The following is a 15,571-nucleotide window of genomic DNA, read 5'->3' as shown; positions in this document are numbered from 1 at the left end:
CCAGCCTCAAGCACTATGAGAAAAAAATATTTGTTATTTAAGCCACCCAGTACGTGGTAGTTTGTTATAGCAGCCTGAGGTCACTGACAATGTCCTTATTAGCCATTTGTGTATCTTCTTTGGAGGAATATTAATTCAAATCCTTTGCTTATTGTTCATTGAGTGATTTGATTTTTTTATTATTGAGTTGTAAGTGCTCTTTATATGTTCTGGATACAAGTCCCTTTTCAGATATGTGATTTGCATTTATTTTCTCCCATTTTGTGGTTATCTTTTCACTTTCTTGGTGGTTGACTTTGTGGCACCAAAGTTTTTAATTTTGATGAGGTTGAATTTATCCATTTTTTTCTTTTTTGCTTGTGCTTTTGATATCATTGACTTTTTTCCCCCCAGGGAATTATATTGGAATGCTTATCTAAAACCAATTGACTGTAGGGCTGCCTGGGTGGCTCAGTCAGTTAAGCATCAGACTCTTCATCTCAGCACTCAACTGGGAGTCTGCTTCTTTCCCTCTCCCTTGGCCCCTCCCCTGCTTGTGTTCTCTTTCATATATATAAAATAAATCTTTAAAAAATAATAAAATAAAATAAATTTACTGTAAATGTACAAGTTTATTTCTGAACTCTCAATTCTATTTTATTCATCTGTATGTGTACCCAGTACCACACTGTATTGATTTGTGTAGCTTTGTAGTAAGTTTTGAAATAGGGAAATGTGTCCTCCAACATGTTCTTACTCAATGTTTTGGAAATTCAGGGTCCTTTGCATTTCCATATATTTTTAAGATCAGCTTGTTACCCTCCATAAAAATGCCAGCTTAGATTTTGATAGGGGTTGTGTTGTGTCTGAACATCATTTTGGGGATTATTACTACCCTAATGGTATTAAGTCTTCTGATCTGGATATGTTTTTAGCATAATGTTCTCTGGTAGGTTTTTTGGTAGTCATTGTAATATTTTTATATTGCTCTTTTAATTTGTGTTTTTATTAGGAATGGCTCCTGAATTGTGTCAGATGCTTTTTGATATTAATGGTCTTATGGTGTTGTACTCTTTAATTGGTTGCTGTAATGAATTATATATAATGTGGCCCCAACTTTGCTTTCCTTGGATAATTTAGTTTGGTCAAGGGGAATTTTTCGTATGAGACATGGTTCGATTTGAGTTAGTAATATTTTATTTAAAAGTTTTGCCAGGGGACATCTGTGTGTCTCAGTTGATTAAGTGTCTGACTCATGATCTCAGCTCATGTCTTGATCTCAGGGTTGTGAGTTCAAGCCCCACATTGAGCTCCGTGCTGGGTGTAGAGTCTACTTAAAAAAATTAGAAGTTTTACCATTATAAGAAAACTGCTTAGGGGCGCCTGGGTGGCTCAGTCAGTTAAGCATCAGTCTTCAGCTCAGGATATGATCTTGGGGTCCTGGAATCGAGCCTCACATTGGGTTCCCCACTTGGTGGGGAGTCTACTTCTCCCTCTGCCCCTCCCCTCCCTGCTCGTGCTCTCTCTCTCTCTCAAATAAATAAATAAAATCTTTTTTAAAAAAGTACTTGTAGTTTTCTTGTTTTTATACTATATTTAACATATGTTGCTATTAAAATTATGCCAGTTTTTAACAGGAATTCAGGAGATTTCTATCTTTTTATATGTTAAAATGGCATGGAGATTTTCTTTAAAGTTCAGCCATTTTCTTTGTCCATTCATGCATGTGTGAACACTTGGGTTGCTTCCATCTCTTGGCTAGTATAAATAATGCTGTAGTAAACATAGGGGTGCATATATCTTTTCTAATTAGTGTTTTCATTTTATCTGGGTCAACAACTAGTAATGGAATTACCAGATCATATGGTATTTCTATTTTTTCATTTTTGGAGTAATATCCATACTGTTTCCACAGTGGCTATACCAATTTACATTCAGAACTGGTCTTTTAAAATGGTAAATTGCAGGGATGCCTGAGTGGCTCAGTGGGATGAGCATCTGACTTCAGTTTTCAGGTCATGATCTCAGGGTCCTGGGATCAAGCCCCACATTGGGCTTCCTGCTCAGCAGGGAGTCTGCTTCTCTCTACCCCTCTACCCCCCACCCACTTATGTGCTTACTCTCTCTCTCTCTCTCAAATAGATAAATAAATAAATAAATAAAATCTTTAAAATGGTAAATTGTAATTACTTTCTTTGATTACTGGTCTTAACAGATCTCTACTTTGGGAGATTAATTTTGGTTTATGTTTTCTGGGGATTTTATATTCTGCATGTAATGCTTAGTTAAATTATTTTGTTTACTCCCACTTTACTCTTCTTTGTTAAGACTGCTTTAGTTATTCTAGGGGCTGTGCATTTCCATGTAAATTCTAGAATATGCTTGTCTATGGGTGTTGAACATATTCTCATGTACTTTTTTGCCCTCTGTATATCCTCTTTGGTGAAATGTCTCTTCATGTCCTTTGCCCATTTTCTAATTGGATTGTTTCTTGGATGTTGATTTTTGAGAGTTCTTTATATGTTATCATTATGAGCCTTTGTCAGATACTTTCTCACAGCCTGTAGCTTTTCATTTCATTCTCCTAACAGCATCTTTTGCAGAGCTACAGTTTTTAATCTGTTGAAGTCAAATATCTGTATATTTTTCTTTTATTGCTCATGTTTTTGGTGTCCTATCTCAGAACTTTTACTAAGCCCTAGGTCCTGATGATTTTCTCCTGTTGTAGTCTTCTAACAGTTTTATAGTTTTACATTTGAATCTATGATCCATTTTGGTTAATTTTTAAAAGATTTTATTTATTTATTAGAGAAAGCACAAGCAGAGGGAGCAGCAGAGGGAGAGGAGAAGCAGGCTTCCCGTTGAGTGGGGAGCCCAATGTGGGGCTCGATCCCAGGACCCTGGGATCATGACCTGAGCTGAAGGCAGACCCTTAACTGACTGAGCCACCCAGGCGCCCCTCCGGTTAATTTTTTGTGAAGTGTGACATTTAGATTGAAATTTATTTTGTTTTTTCCTTATGAATGATCCAATTACTCTAGCACCATTTGTTGAAAAGACTTTCCTTCATCCATTGAATTGTTTTTGCACCTTTGTAAAAAAAAAATTAGTTGGCTGTATTTGTGTGGGGCTATTTCTGGGCCCTCTTCTGTTTCATTGATCTATGTTTCTGTCTTTTCATTGGTACCACATTGTCTTGATTCCTGTAATTAAATAAAAAGCCTTGAAGTCAGGTAAATTGATTTCTCCCATTTTATTCTTTGTCAGAATTGTTTTAGCTATTGTAGATCCTTTGTCCTTCCACATAAATTTAATTTTGCCTGTATTTACAAAAAATTCTTACTGAGATTTTAATAGGAATTATATTAAGCCTATATATTGACTTGTGAAGAATTGATATTTTTACTGCAGTGAAGCTACCCAACCATAAATACAGTATCTCCACTTATTTAGATGTTTTTTACTTCTTTTATCAACATTCTCTAGTTTTCCACATGTAACCCCTATACATGTTTTGTTACATTTACACCTAAATATTTTACTTTCTGAGTGATGTAAAGTATTGTGCATTTGTTTCATCATGTTCATTTGTAGTAAATAAAAATACTGATTTTTACATGTTGTTCTTGTGTCCCATAACCTTGCTGAAGTCACTTATTACTTCTAGAGGTTTTTGTGTAGGGTCCTAGAGATTTTCTATCTGGGCCATCATGTTATCTGCAAATAGGATCCGTTTTTATTTCTTCCTTTTCAATCTCTATGCCTTTTGTTCTTTATTCTTGCCTTATTGCCTTGGCTAAAATTTTCATTACTATATTGAATAAGAGTAGTGATAGTTGACATTCTTTTATAGTTCCTGATATTAAGGGGCAAACATTCAGTCTCTCATTATTAAGTATGATGTTAGTTATAGTTTTGTAGGTTTTTTAAATTTTATTTATTTATTTATTTATTTGAGAGAGAGAGAAAGAGATAGCAAGGGAGAGCACAAGCAGGGGGAAGAGGGAAAAGCAGGCTCCCCACTGAGCAGGGAGCTGACATGGGGCTCAATTCCAGGACCCTGGGACCTTGAACTACTTAGCCACCTAGGCGCCCCAATGCTAGTTATAGTTTTTTTTTTTTTTTGTAGATCTTATTTTTATCAAGTTGACAAATTTAACCTTTATTTCAGGTTTTCTAAGAGGTTTTTTTTTTTAAATCATGAATGGCTGTTGGATTTTGTGAAAACATGTTTCTGCCTCAATTAATATGATCATGTGATTATTTTTTCTTCTGTGGCTTGTTAATATGGTAGATTGCATTGACTGATTTTCAAATATTGAACTAGTCTTGCATTCCTGGAATAAGCCCCACTTGGTTATGGCATATAATTCCCTTTGTGGACCACCTGGGTGGCTCAGTGGTTGAGTGTCTGCCTTTGGCTCAGGTGGTGATCCTGGGGTCCTGGGATCAAGTGTCACATCGGACTCCCTGCGGGGAGCCTGCTTCTCCACCTGCCTATGTCTCTGCCTCTCTCTCTCTGTGTCTGTCATGAATAAATAAATAAAACCTTTTTTAAAAAATTTCCTTTGGGGGATCCCTGGGTGGCTCAGCGGTTTGGCACCTGCCTTTGGCCCAGGGCACGATCCTGGAGTCCCAGGATCGAGTCCCGCATCGGGCTCCCGGCATGGAGCATGCTTCTCCCTCCTCTTCTGCCTCTCTCTCTCTCTCTCTCTCATAAATAAATAAATAAATATTAAAAAAATAAAAATTTCCTTTGTATATTGCTAAATTATATTTGTAATAATTTGTTAAGAATTTTTGCATCTATGCTCATGAAGAATATTGGTCTGTAGGGTTTTTTTATACTTTTTTGGTTAAGAAATGGAATAGTTCATCAAGAAACATCCTTTTTTAAAAGATTTTATTTACTCTGAGAGACAGAGAGAGGGAGGCAGAGGGAGAAGCAGGCTCCCAGGGAAAAGCAGGCTCCTTGCTCTGCAGGGAGCCTGATGCAGGACTCACAGGACCTTTGGCATCATGATCTGAGCCAAAGGCAGACAACCAACTGAGCCACTTAGGCATCCCCATCAAGAAACACCCTATTTTCAAATGCAGGTGATGACAAAATGTGCAAAATTTACTATGCAAACCATGTATAATTCAGTGGGAAAACATTAGCACATCAAGAATGTGACTTTTGTACTCTACTTTTGGTATCAGGCTTTAGGAAATGAGTTAACACGAATTCCCTCTTCTATTTACTGGAAGAGATAGTGTGGGATTGGTGTTAATTCTTCTTGAAAATTTGGTGGAAGTCTCCAGTGAAACCATTTGGCTTAGAGATTTATATTTCAAGAGTTGTTCTTTAGGGGCACCTGGGTGGCTCAGGTGGTTAAGCATCTGCCTTTGGGTTGGGTCATGATCTTGGGGTGCGGGGATCGAGCCCCACATTGGGTTCCCTGCTCAACAAGGAGTCTGCTTCTCCATCTCCCTCTGCCCTTCCCCTCTGCTCGTGCTCTCTCTGGCTCTCTCTCTCAAATAAATAAAATCTTTTTTTAAAAAAAGAGTTATTTTTCAAATTGCAAATTTGATTTCCATAATAGTTGTGAGGCTATTCAGATGAACTATTTGATATTAGAAGAGTTGTGATAGTTTGTACTTTTTGAGGAATTGATCCATTTCATCAAAGTTGTCAAATTTATTATTGTATTCCATTATTATTCTTTTGATATCTGCAGAGTCTGTAGTGATAGCCCCTGTTTCATTCCCAATATTAATCATTTGTATCTCTAATTTTTTTCTTTGTCAATATTACTAGAGGCTTGTTTATTTTATTTATTTTTTTTTTTTGGAAAACCAGCCCTTTGGTTTATTGTATTTTTCTGTTGTTTTCAATTCCATTGATTTTTGCTCCTACTCTTATTTCCTTTCTTCCACAGGTTTTGTGGAAGGTTCTTTCTAATTTTAGAAGAATCCACAGGTTCTTCTAATTTCTTTTCTTTTAAGATTTTATTTTTTTTAAGATTTTATTTATTTATTTATGAGAGAGAGAGAGAGAGAGAGAGAGGCAGAGGGAGAAGCAAGCTCCACACAGGGAGCCCAACATGGGACTTGATCCCGGGTCTCCAGGATCAGGCCTTGGGCTGAAGGCAGCGCTAAACCACTGAGCACCTGAGCTGCCCAAAATTTTATTTTTAAGTAATCTCTACACCCAACATGGGGCTCAAACTTACAACCCCGAGATCAAGAGTTGCATGCTCCACCAACTGAGCCAGCCAGACTCTCCCTTCTTTTCTAATTTCTTGAGATGAGAGTTTAGATTATTGACTTAAGGCTTTTTCTCTTTTCACATGTAAACATTTAGTGCCATAAATTTTCCTTATAGCAACACTGCTTTAGTTTATGGAGCAGAGTATTGTGCACTGGTTATCAAATCCCAGGGGAGGACTCCAAACACTTCTGCCCACTGCATCTTGGTATCAAAGTCACCAAGGAAAACACAACACAGTGAAACACTGAATGGAACAATGCTTTACTTGAATAGAGAAGAGACAGAGCAAGATCAGCATCCATAGTGCATCCTTTCCTTATAGCTAGCCAAATGGCAAGTAAGCATAGGAAAAGATCCTTCACTCCATTAGTTAGCAAGGAAATATAAATTAAACTGAACTAAGATACTACTCACAACCCTCTCATTGCAGTGGAAGGACTCCCCCACCCCCCACTATGGAGACTGAAATACTGAAAGCTAGGGGCATGCCTAAGGGCCATTGATGTACAAACTTTGGCAGAAAAAAATGGCACACATTGAGTCTGCAGTAAGGAAAAAATATTCCCACACAAGGCAATAGCCCAACATAGGCTGTGTGGGTTCTTGGTCTCTTGGTAAGTAAGTGTTCCAGGCCCAAAGACCATTCTTATGTGGTCAAGGGGTGAGGGTGTATATACCCCTTATTCAGTTTAGTGTATTTTTAAAATTTCCCTTGAGACTTCTTTGACCCATGGGTTTTTTAGAAGTATATTGTTTAGTTTCTAAGTGTTTGGGGATTTTCCTGTTACCTTTTTTATTTTGATTACTAGTTTCATCCATTGTGGTCAGAGAACATACTGTGACTGATTTCAATTCTTTTACATTTGTTGAGGTTTGTTATATGGTCTAGGATATGGCCAAATGATGTATTTTCTGTGGGCACTTTATTTTTTTTTTCTGTGGGCACTTTAAAAGAATGTGTATTCTACTACTGTTGGATGGAATGTTCTGTAAATGTCACTTAGATCCTATTGGTGGAAGGTGTTCATGAATTCTTTTACAACTTTGCTGATTTTCTGTCTAGTTGTTTTATCAGTTGTTGAAGGGTATTGAAGTCTCCAACTGTAATTGTGATTTTGCCTATTTCTCCTTTCAGTTTTATCAAAATTTTCTTCATATATTTTGCAATTCTATTGCATGATGCATACACATTTAAGATTGCTATGTCTTTTTGGTGGACTGACCCTTTTATCATTATGTTATGTCCCTGTCAGTACCAGAGTAATTTTCTTTACTCTGAAGTCTACTCTATCCAATATTAATAAATCCACTCCTGCTTCCTTTTAATCAACATTTGCATGATATATTCTTATCAGAGTCCACTGGTATCATTTTACCACTTCCAAGGAAGTGTGGAAACCTTACCTCATGTCCCTTTATCCTCCCCTATTTATAAATAATTGTCTTAAATACTTCCTTTACATACACTGAGCACCACATTAGGTGGTGTTATAATTTTCACTTCAATGGTCAAACATAATTTAGGAAACTTAGGAGAAGGAGAGCATATTATATTTACCTATATTTTCCCTCTTTCCATGTTCTTTCTTCCTTACTGATATTTTAAGATTTCTTCTTTTATCATTTCCTTTCTGGTTAGAGAACTTCCTATAGCCATTCTTTTATGGTACGTCTGCTGGTAACAAATCTTAGTTTTCTTTCATCTGAGGATATCTTGACAGCTCTATCCTTCCTAAAGGATATTTTCTATGGGTATAGGATTCTAGGCTAACAATTTTCTTCTCACCACCCCCCCCCACCTCCCCCTAACAATTCTTTTCTTTCCGCACTTGAAAAATGTGCCATTTCCTTCTGGTCCTAGATGGCATCTTCTCCCAATAGAAGGTTGTTTCATTTATGTTGAAAATCTGTGGTTTAGTATAGCCACCCTCATTAATTATCTTAACTAGATCTTCTAGATAATTTGCTGCAGCTTCCATACCAGCACTTGCGATTTCACCTTATGTTATGGAGACAGCTTCTTTTCTTAAAATTCATGAACCAACCTCCGCTAGCTTCAGACTTTTCTTTTGCAACTTCCTCACCTCTCTCAGCCTTCAGAGGACTGAAGAGAATTAGGGCCTTGATCTGGATTAGGCTTTGACTTAAGGGAATGTTGTGTCTGGTTATATAGATATGGTTTATGGTGCCAAAACAATTATAATAGTAACATCAAAGATCGCTGACCACAGGTCACCATAATAAGTATAATAATAATGAAAAGGTTTGGAATATTACAAGAATTACCAAATTGTGGCACAGAGACATGAAGTGAGCAGATGTTATTGGGAAAATGGCACTGGTAGACTTACTTGACAGTTGCCATAAACCTTCAATTTGTAAGAACTTCAATATCTGGCAAGCACAATAAAATTAGGTATGCCTGTATTTCTTTGCTGAGATTTTCTATTGTCTCATTTGTGTTAAAAATTTTTCGTAATTGGCCAATTAAGCATGTTTATGATGGCTGCTCTAAAATCCTTGTCAGATGGGGTGCCTGAGTGACTCAGTCAGTTGGGTGTCAGACTCTTGATTTTGGCTGGGATCATGATCTCAGGCTCATGTGATTGAGCACTGCATCAGGCTCTTCGCTTGATGGGGAGTCTGCTTGGGATTGCCTTTCCCTCTCCCTCTACCCCTCCCCCTCAAATAAATAAATCTTTTAAAAAGTAATAAAATTATATTTAAAAATCTAAAATCCTTGTCAGATAATTCCAACATCTGTGTTATTTCAGTGTTGGGATCTCCTTCATGTCTTTTCCCATTCAAGTTGAGATTTTCCTGGTTCTTGGTATGACATCTAATTTTTCATTATGTTCAGGACATTTGAGTATTACATTAAAAGGCTCTGTAATTTATTTAACTCTTGTGCTTTAATAGGCCTCCCTTGACAGAGCTCCATTTGGTAAAGGGAGATGTCACCTCATTCATTACTGCTAGGTGGAGATGGAAGTCCAAGTTCTTCTGTTTGGGGGGTGTCTTTTTTTTTAATGGTGAGGGGAGGAGCTGAGGGAGAAGGAGAGAGAATCTTAAGCAGGCGCCAAACCCATCTTGGAACCTGTCACGGGGCTCAATCTCACAATCCTAAGATCATGACTTGAGCCGAAATCAAGAGTCAGACGCTTAACCAACTGAGCTACCCAGGTGCCCCAGGATGGGCTCCTTTTTATTGCCTAGTGGGAGTAGGAGTTCATGCTCCCACTAAGCCTCTATTGATATCACCCTGACTGGGAGGGAGAGGGGTACCTTGTCACTGCTTCCCATTTGATGTCCATTGACACTATTGGCAGAAGTGCCCTTGTTACTGCTGTGCCCTGGTGAATGCTCCCATAGGCCTCCCCTGACATCAGTCAGTGGGGAGGAGGAAAGACACTGTCATTTCTGGGTGAGGGTGGAAGCCCACACTCCCCACATCATCTCCACTGTCCCCAAAGGGTGGGGGTAAGGAGGCAGCAAGGAAGAAAGCTCCAGCACCCTAATGGGCTTTCTCCAATACCACCTGGGCAGGGGGTAGAGGAGGGAGGGGCTGGGGATACCTTCTTATAGTTTGTCAAGGGTGGAAGTCTAAGCTCTCCACTTGGCCTTTGCTATTAGTAATGGTGGTGGGCCCCCAGTGGGTTTTGTGGTATTTGGCCTGAGTAGAGCCATCATTGTCTAAAAGTTTTCTGTCTTGGTAGGCTGCCTCTTTCCTGGTCCTTTGACTAGAGAGAGCAGGCTTTTCTTGGAGCAGTTTTTGTCTGTACCCTTTGGCCTTTCTAGGTTGCTGGCTTCTCCAGCACCAAGTCTAGGATATATGAGGCTAAAAGAAAACCCAGAGAACTCACTGCCACATCATTTTGGAGGTCTCAGGATCACCAGCCAATCTGTCCTCTTCACTCTACCTTTCAGAATCTTCCTATGTTTTATATATAATGTCTACATTTTTTAGTTGTATTTAGCAGAAAGAATAGGTAAACTAATATCTACTCCCATCTCCAGAAGAGGGAGTCCCTATAATTATGATTTTTAAAAAGATTTTATTTATTTATAAGAGACACACAGAGAGAGAGGCAGAGACACAGGCAGAGGGAGAAGCAGGCTCCCTGTGGGGAAACTGATGCAGAACTTGATCCCAGGACCCCGGGATCACACCACTGAACCACCCAGGCATCCCTGATTTTTAAGACCTTATGCGGTTTTGTACATTTGTGCTGGTTTTATTTGTATATATTGAATGGCCCTAAGGATTTATGCAGAGGCTTCTGTACTTCTTTGTTATATATTTTATTATTAAAAAAGGACCCCTTGGGGCAGCCCGGGTGGCTCAGCGGTTTACCACCGCCTTCAGCCCAGGGCCTGATCCCGGAGACCCGGGATCAAATCCCACATCAGGCTCCCTGCATGGAGCCTGCTTCTTCCTCTGCCTGTGTCTCTGCCTCTCTTTCTCTCTGTGTCTCTCATGAATAAATAAACAAAATCTTTAAAAAATAAAAATAAATAAAAAATAAAATAAAAAGGGTCCCTTTGATAATCTATTGAGTGCTTTGGACTTAATTTCCACCTCAATAATTATATTTCTAGATGTGCTGTCATTTTCTTACATTTGTCCAGTGTATTGTATAAAGTCTTTATTTAATTATGACATAATTCAGAAAACTGCACAGATTATGCATTTAGCTTGATGTCTTTTTTTAAATGACTGAGCGAACATGCATAACCACCACCTAGATTTAGAAATAGGACATCACTAGCACCCAAGAAACACCCCCTTGTGTTCCTTTCCAATCACTAACTTCCTCCCAAGGGGTACCAACAGCCTGACTTCTAACAGCATAGATTAGTTTTACATGTCTTTTATATTTTTTAATTTTTACATAATTTTATATAGTTTTAATATAAATTATATTTTTAATCATATAAAAATTATAATATAAATTATATAAAATCATATAAATTATATAAAAATAAGTTTATATAAACATAATCATATTGTATTGATTCGTTGCTCTTTGGGTCTGGCTTCTTTGGGCAACATAATATTCATGAGATGAAATTCATGCCTGTCGTGTGTGGCAATTTGCTCATTCTTGTTACTGTATGGTACTTCCTTATATGAATATAGGACAACTTGTTTATCCATTCTGATGTTGATGATCATTTGCATAATTTTCAGTTTTGAATAAAGCCACTCTCAACATCATCATACTTGTCTTTCAGTCAGTATATGTTCATATTTCTCCTAAGTATATTCCTAGGAGTGGAAGGGCTAGCTCACAGGCTATTGCATGTGTTCAGCTTTTGTGGATAACACCAAACAGTTTTATAAAGTTTTGTACTGTTTGATGCTCCTCAAAAACAATATACTCAGTTTCTATTGCTCATATCCTCACTAGCTCTCTTGGTTATTTTCCATCATTTTCATTTGAGCCATTTCTGGTAGATAAGAAGGATGATCTGATTGTAGTTTAATTTATACTTCCTTGCTAACTAATGAAGTTGAGCATCTTTTCCTATGCTTATTTGCTGCTTGCATATCTTTGGGAAATGTCTCTTTCCTAATAAGAAGTTTACTCTTCTTATTGTTTCTATTGATTTCCAGGAATTCTTGATGTATTTGAGATATGAATTGTTTGTCAGATACTAGTATTACAGTCATCTCCCACTGTGGGATTTGCCTTTTTTTAAAAAAGATTTTTATTTATTTATTCATGAGAGACACAGAGAGAGAGAGAGAGAGAGAGAGACAGAGACACAGGCAGAGGGAGAAGCAGGCTCCATGCAGGGAGCCCGATGTGGGACTCGATCCCAGGTCTCCAGGATCATGCCCTGGACTGAAGGTGGCACTAAACCACAGAGCCACCCGGGGTTGCCCCTGCCTTTTCACTCTTAATTTTGTCTTCTGATGAACCAAAGTCTTTAATTTTAGTGTAGTCTAATTTAATAACCTCTTATTCTACCAGATATCAAAACTTTAAGATTTTATTTATTTATTCATAAGAAACACATAGAGAGACAGAGACATAGGCAGGGGGGGAAGCAGTCTCCCTGCAAGGAGACGAATGTGGGACTCGATCCCAGGACCCCGGGATCACAACCTGAGCTGAAGGCAGACAATCAACTACTGAGCCAGTCAGGCTCAAGATATCAAACCTTGATATGAAGCACATTAATTAAGACACTGTAGTATTGGTCCAAGAATAGACAAACAGACCAATGGAAACAGAGAGGAATGAACCTCCACATAGTCACAAACCAACACTGCAGAGCAGTGGAGAAAAGATTGTCTTTTCAATAAGCTATGCTGGATCACCTTGATATACATATGGAAGAAATGAATCTTGACCCTAACACATATATATACCAAAATCCTTCCCAAGAAGGCTATAAATAAATGTGAAAGAACAATACAAATTTGGAAGAAAACATTAAACATCTTTATGACCCTGAGGTAGGCAAGGTTTTCATAACTAAGACATAATGAGTGCCAGCCATAACACAAAGAATGGTAAATGGCATGGCATGTTTCTTTCCAGTGCTTCATTTCACATCTTTGTCTTTGTGTTTTAAATGTGTGGCACCTGTATTTTTTTGTTGTTGTTAACCAATCCCAAAGTCGTTATCTTTTATGGCAGGATTCAGCTCATTCAATTTAGTTGAATTGTAGCATAGTAAATTTTGTGCCTTCTTTTATTTTATGTTTACTATTTATTTTACTTGATTTATATTTCCACTCTTTCCTTTTCCTATTTTTGCTGGTGTGGTCACATTTCTTTTAATTCCCCTCTAGGTTCTCATTATCTTGGAATTCTGATAGTTTGGAATTTTGATTATTTTTATCAATTTCTGCTAGTGGTTGCCTTCACCTTCCTTACAAATATAATTATCTATATTTTCTCTATTCTTAGGTCCAATAATGTTTTAATAGTCTTTGGATCTAGTAATAGAGGTAGGTGATTTGCCTTCCCCTCCCCATATCACTCAGTAGATTTTTCCAGGGTGTTTTAAAATTTCCACTTAGTAATAATTTTATTTATTCCATATGCCCTAATACATTATTTTTCTGTTTTCATATGTAACTATATATTACAAGAATCATTTCTCAAGACTGCTATCCTCTGATTTTGAGGTTTCTGTAACTATTCAATTTATAATTGCTTATACTAGTCCCTTGAGTATTCTTTTGAGATAGGAATGGTGGCACTTAATGTTTAGACTTAATATAATGTCTAAAATTGTCTTTTACTCCGACAGAAGATTAGTATTTAGCTAGGATGAGTTTAAAATTCTCAGCTCTAAGCCCCTTTCTCTCAGTAATTTGTAGGTATTTTCTTCTAATATGATTCCTATCACTGCAAACAAAAAGTCTAGTGCCATTGTGAGCCCTCTCCATGTTGTTTTCCTGGAAGTGTTTTAGGTTTTCCTTTATTCTTTAAAGTCAGTGCTAAATCAGATTTGGGGTTGATTTGGTTCCTCTGGAGTCAAGGATTGGGGGGATTTCTGTAGGGAAGGATCAATGAGGTAGGGTCCAATAGGATTAGAAAATCTAAAGCCGGGGATCCCTGGGTGGCGCAGCGGTTTGGCGCCTGCCTTTGGCCCGGGGCGCGATCCTGGAGACCCGGGATCGAGTCCCACGTCGGGCTCCCAGTGCATGGAGCCTGCTTCTCCCTCTGCCTGTGTCTCTGCCTCTCTCTCTCTCTCTCTCTGTGACTATCATAAATAAATTTTAAAAAAAAATTAAAAAAAAAAAAAAAAGAAAATCTAAAGCCTATTGATGTGATTCATACTGGGGCAGTGAGTGACAGTCTTGGGAAATTCTTGAGGTTTTCTGAGAGTTGGAGATGCAAGTATTAGCATTGAAGTCATTGATTAGCCCATGAGAGTTATTGATTGGAACACTGAGGTAGCGAATGATTGCTTGCAAGCCTGGGATTACAAGTTTGGGGAGTCAGTTTTGGTGGCCCTATCCAAATCATTGACTGGGACCTGTGAATATCGGTAAATGCAGGACTATGTGAGTTAGTATATGACAGACTACTATGGGAGGTTTTATGGGAGTCACTAATTCTATATATAGGCTGTGAGTTATGGGATCCCCAAAGAGCACTGAGTAGATCATTGGTTGGTTTTCTATTCAGGGTGTATTGCCTGTGTTGGTGATTATTTGAGGAGCCTATGGAAACCAGTTGCTGGTACCATCTGGGACACAGTTTTGTCAAGCAGTGTGGGTTACTGATTTAGGAGCCCATACAGACATGCTGGTTTTCAGGGCCCAGGTGGGAGTTGAGCAAGGGAGGCATTTTGTTTCTGTTTTCGTCTATGGCAGAAGAGGGTGGGCTCTCTAAGTTGCCCAGAACATACACTGAATTATACGGAAGTTCAGTTTATGCACATATGACATGATCACTCCTAGCTAGAGCACTTTAGGGGCAGCAGGAAATAGAAATCATGTTTTCTGTGACTCTGCCATGCACGGAGTACCATATGGCATAGTAGTTAAGAAAATGTAGGTTGGAACCAGGCATACCTGCACTGGAGTCCCTGTCTTTTCCCCTAATCTGAGTGACCTTGGGGAAAATTTCTTAATATGTCTGAACATCTCTACTTGATAGTAAATGGAAATAATAATAATAGAATATCTAGTTCACAGGATGAGTTTGAAAGTTAAATGAGGTAACTGCCTTGCACCTTGTAATAATAACAGCATTTAATATCAATGGAGTATGTTCCAGGTACCAAGTAGGAGTGAGTACTTTAAGAGGCATCATATCATTTAATTCTAACAACCCTATGAGACAGGTGTTTTCATCCTCAGTTTTAAGATGAAGAAACTCAGACTAAAGTGACTTCCCCAGATGCTAGCTAGAACGTAGTAGATCTGGAATTCAAACCCTCATTCATTTTATACCAAGCCTTATGAGTATTTGTTTAATATTATACACTAATACTTGGTGTTGGTTTTCCCGAACTTCTCTCTTTCACAGTATCCAGCACAGAGAGCTGCCCCATTGATGCCCCCAGGAAGGATTTGTGGGGGTGAGTGCTGAATGACTGACCACATGGACACTGGCTTTCCAGGGTTTCTTGGAGTCTCTGCGGAGTGCCTGGGCCAGACCCCATAATAGAGGCTATAGGACCTACCTTGCAGCCCCAGCAGCTGATTTGAGTCCACAGGTGTACCCTTGACTTCAGGCTCCCAGAGAGAGCAGAGTCATCATCAAGAGAGCCTGGGAGTTGAGGCCCAGCAGGAACATGTCAGCTAACCGGAGTGCTCCCCAGTGGTCCTTGGTCCTGGCTGCAGAGGGACATGGCAGCTCGTGTGAG

The 15,571-nt window shown here is 38.5% G+C and overlaps 1 protein-coding gene across 9 annotated transcripts in view; it reads left to right on the top strand.

Annotated features, from left to right (window-relative positions):
* ZNF41 (zinc finger protein 41) overlaps positions 1 to 15,571 on the top strand; it is a 41,893-nt gene that overhangs the window by 5,120 nt on the left and 21,202 nt on the right. For 3 of the 9 annotated variants that reach the window (XM_041741404.1, XM_041741401.1, XM_041741407.1), the window contains exon 2: positions 15,232 to 15,571. The exons of 3 other annotated variants lie outside the window; for them this stretch is intronic. In XM_041741404.1, coding sequence (XP_041597338.1) covers positions 15,500 to 15,571 — 72 coding nt within the window. In that variant the 5' untranslated portion in view covers positions 15,232 to 15,499. Of the gene's footprint in view, positions 1 to 10,686; positions 13,197 to 15,231 lie in introns of those variants that run through there. 3 more of the 9 variants (XM_041741402.1, XM_041741403.1, XM_041741409.1) reach the window with 3 other exon arrangements.

The sequence above is a fragment of the Vulpes lagopus genome, chromosome X (genome assembly GCF_018345385.1).
Source record: "Vulpes lagopus strain Blue_001 chromosome X, ASM1834538v1, whole genome shotgun sequence".
NCBI lineage: Eukaryota > Metazoa > Chordata > Mammalia > Carnivora > Canidae > Vulpes > Vulpes lagopus.
This window is presented reverse-complemented; position numbering and strand designations above follow the sequence as displayed.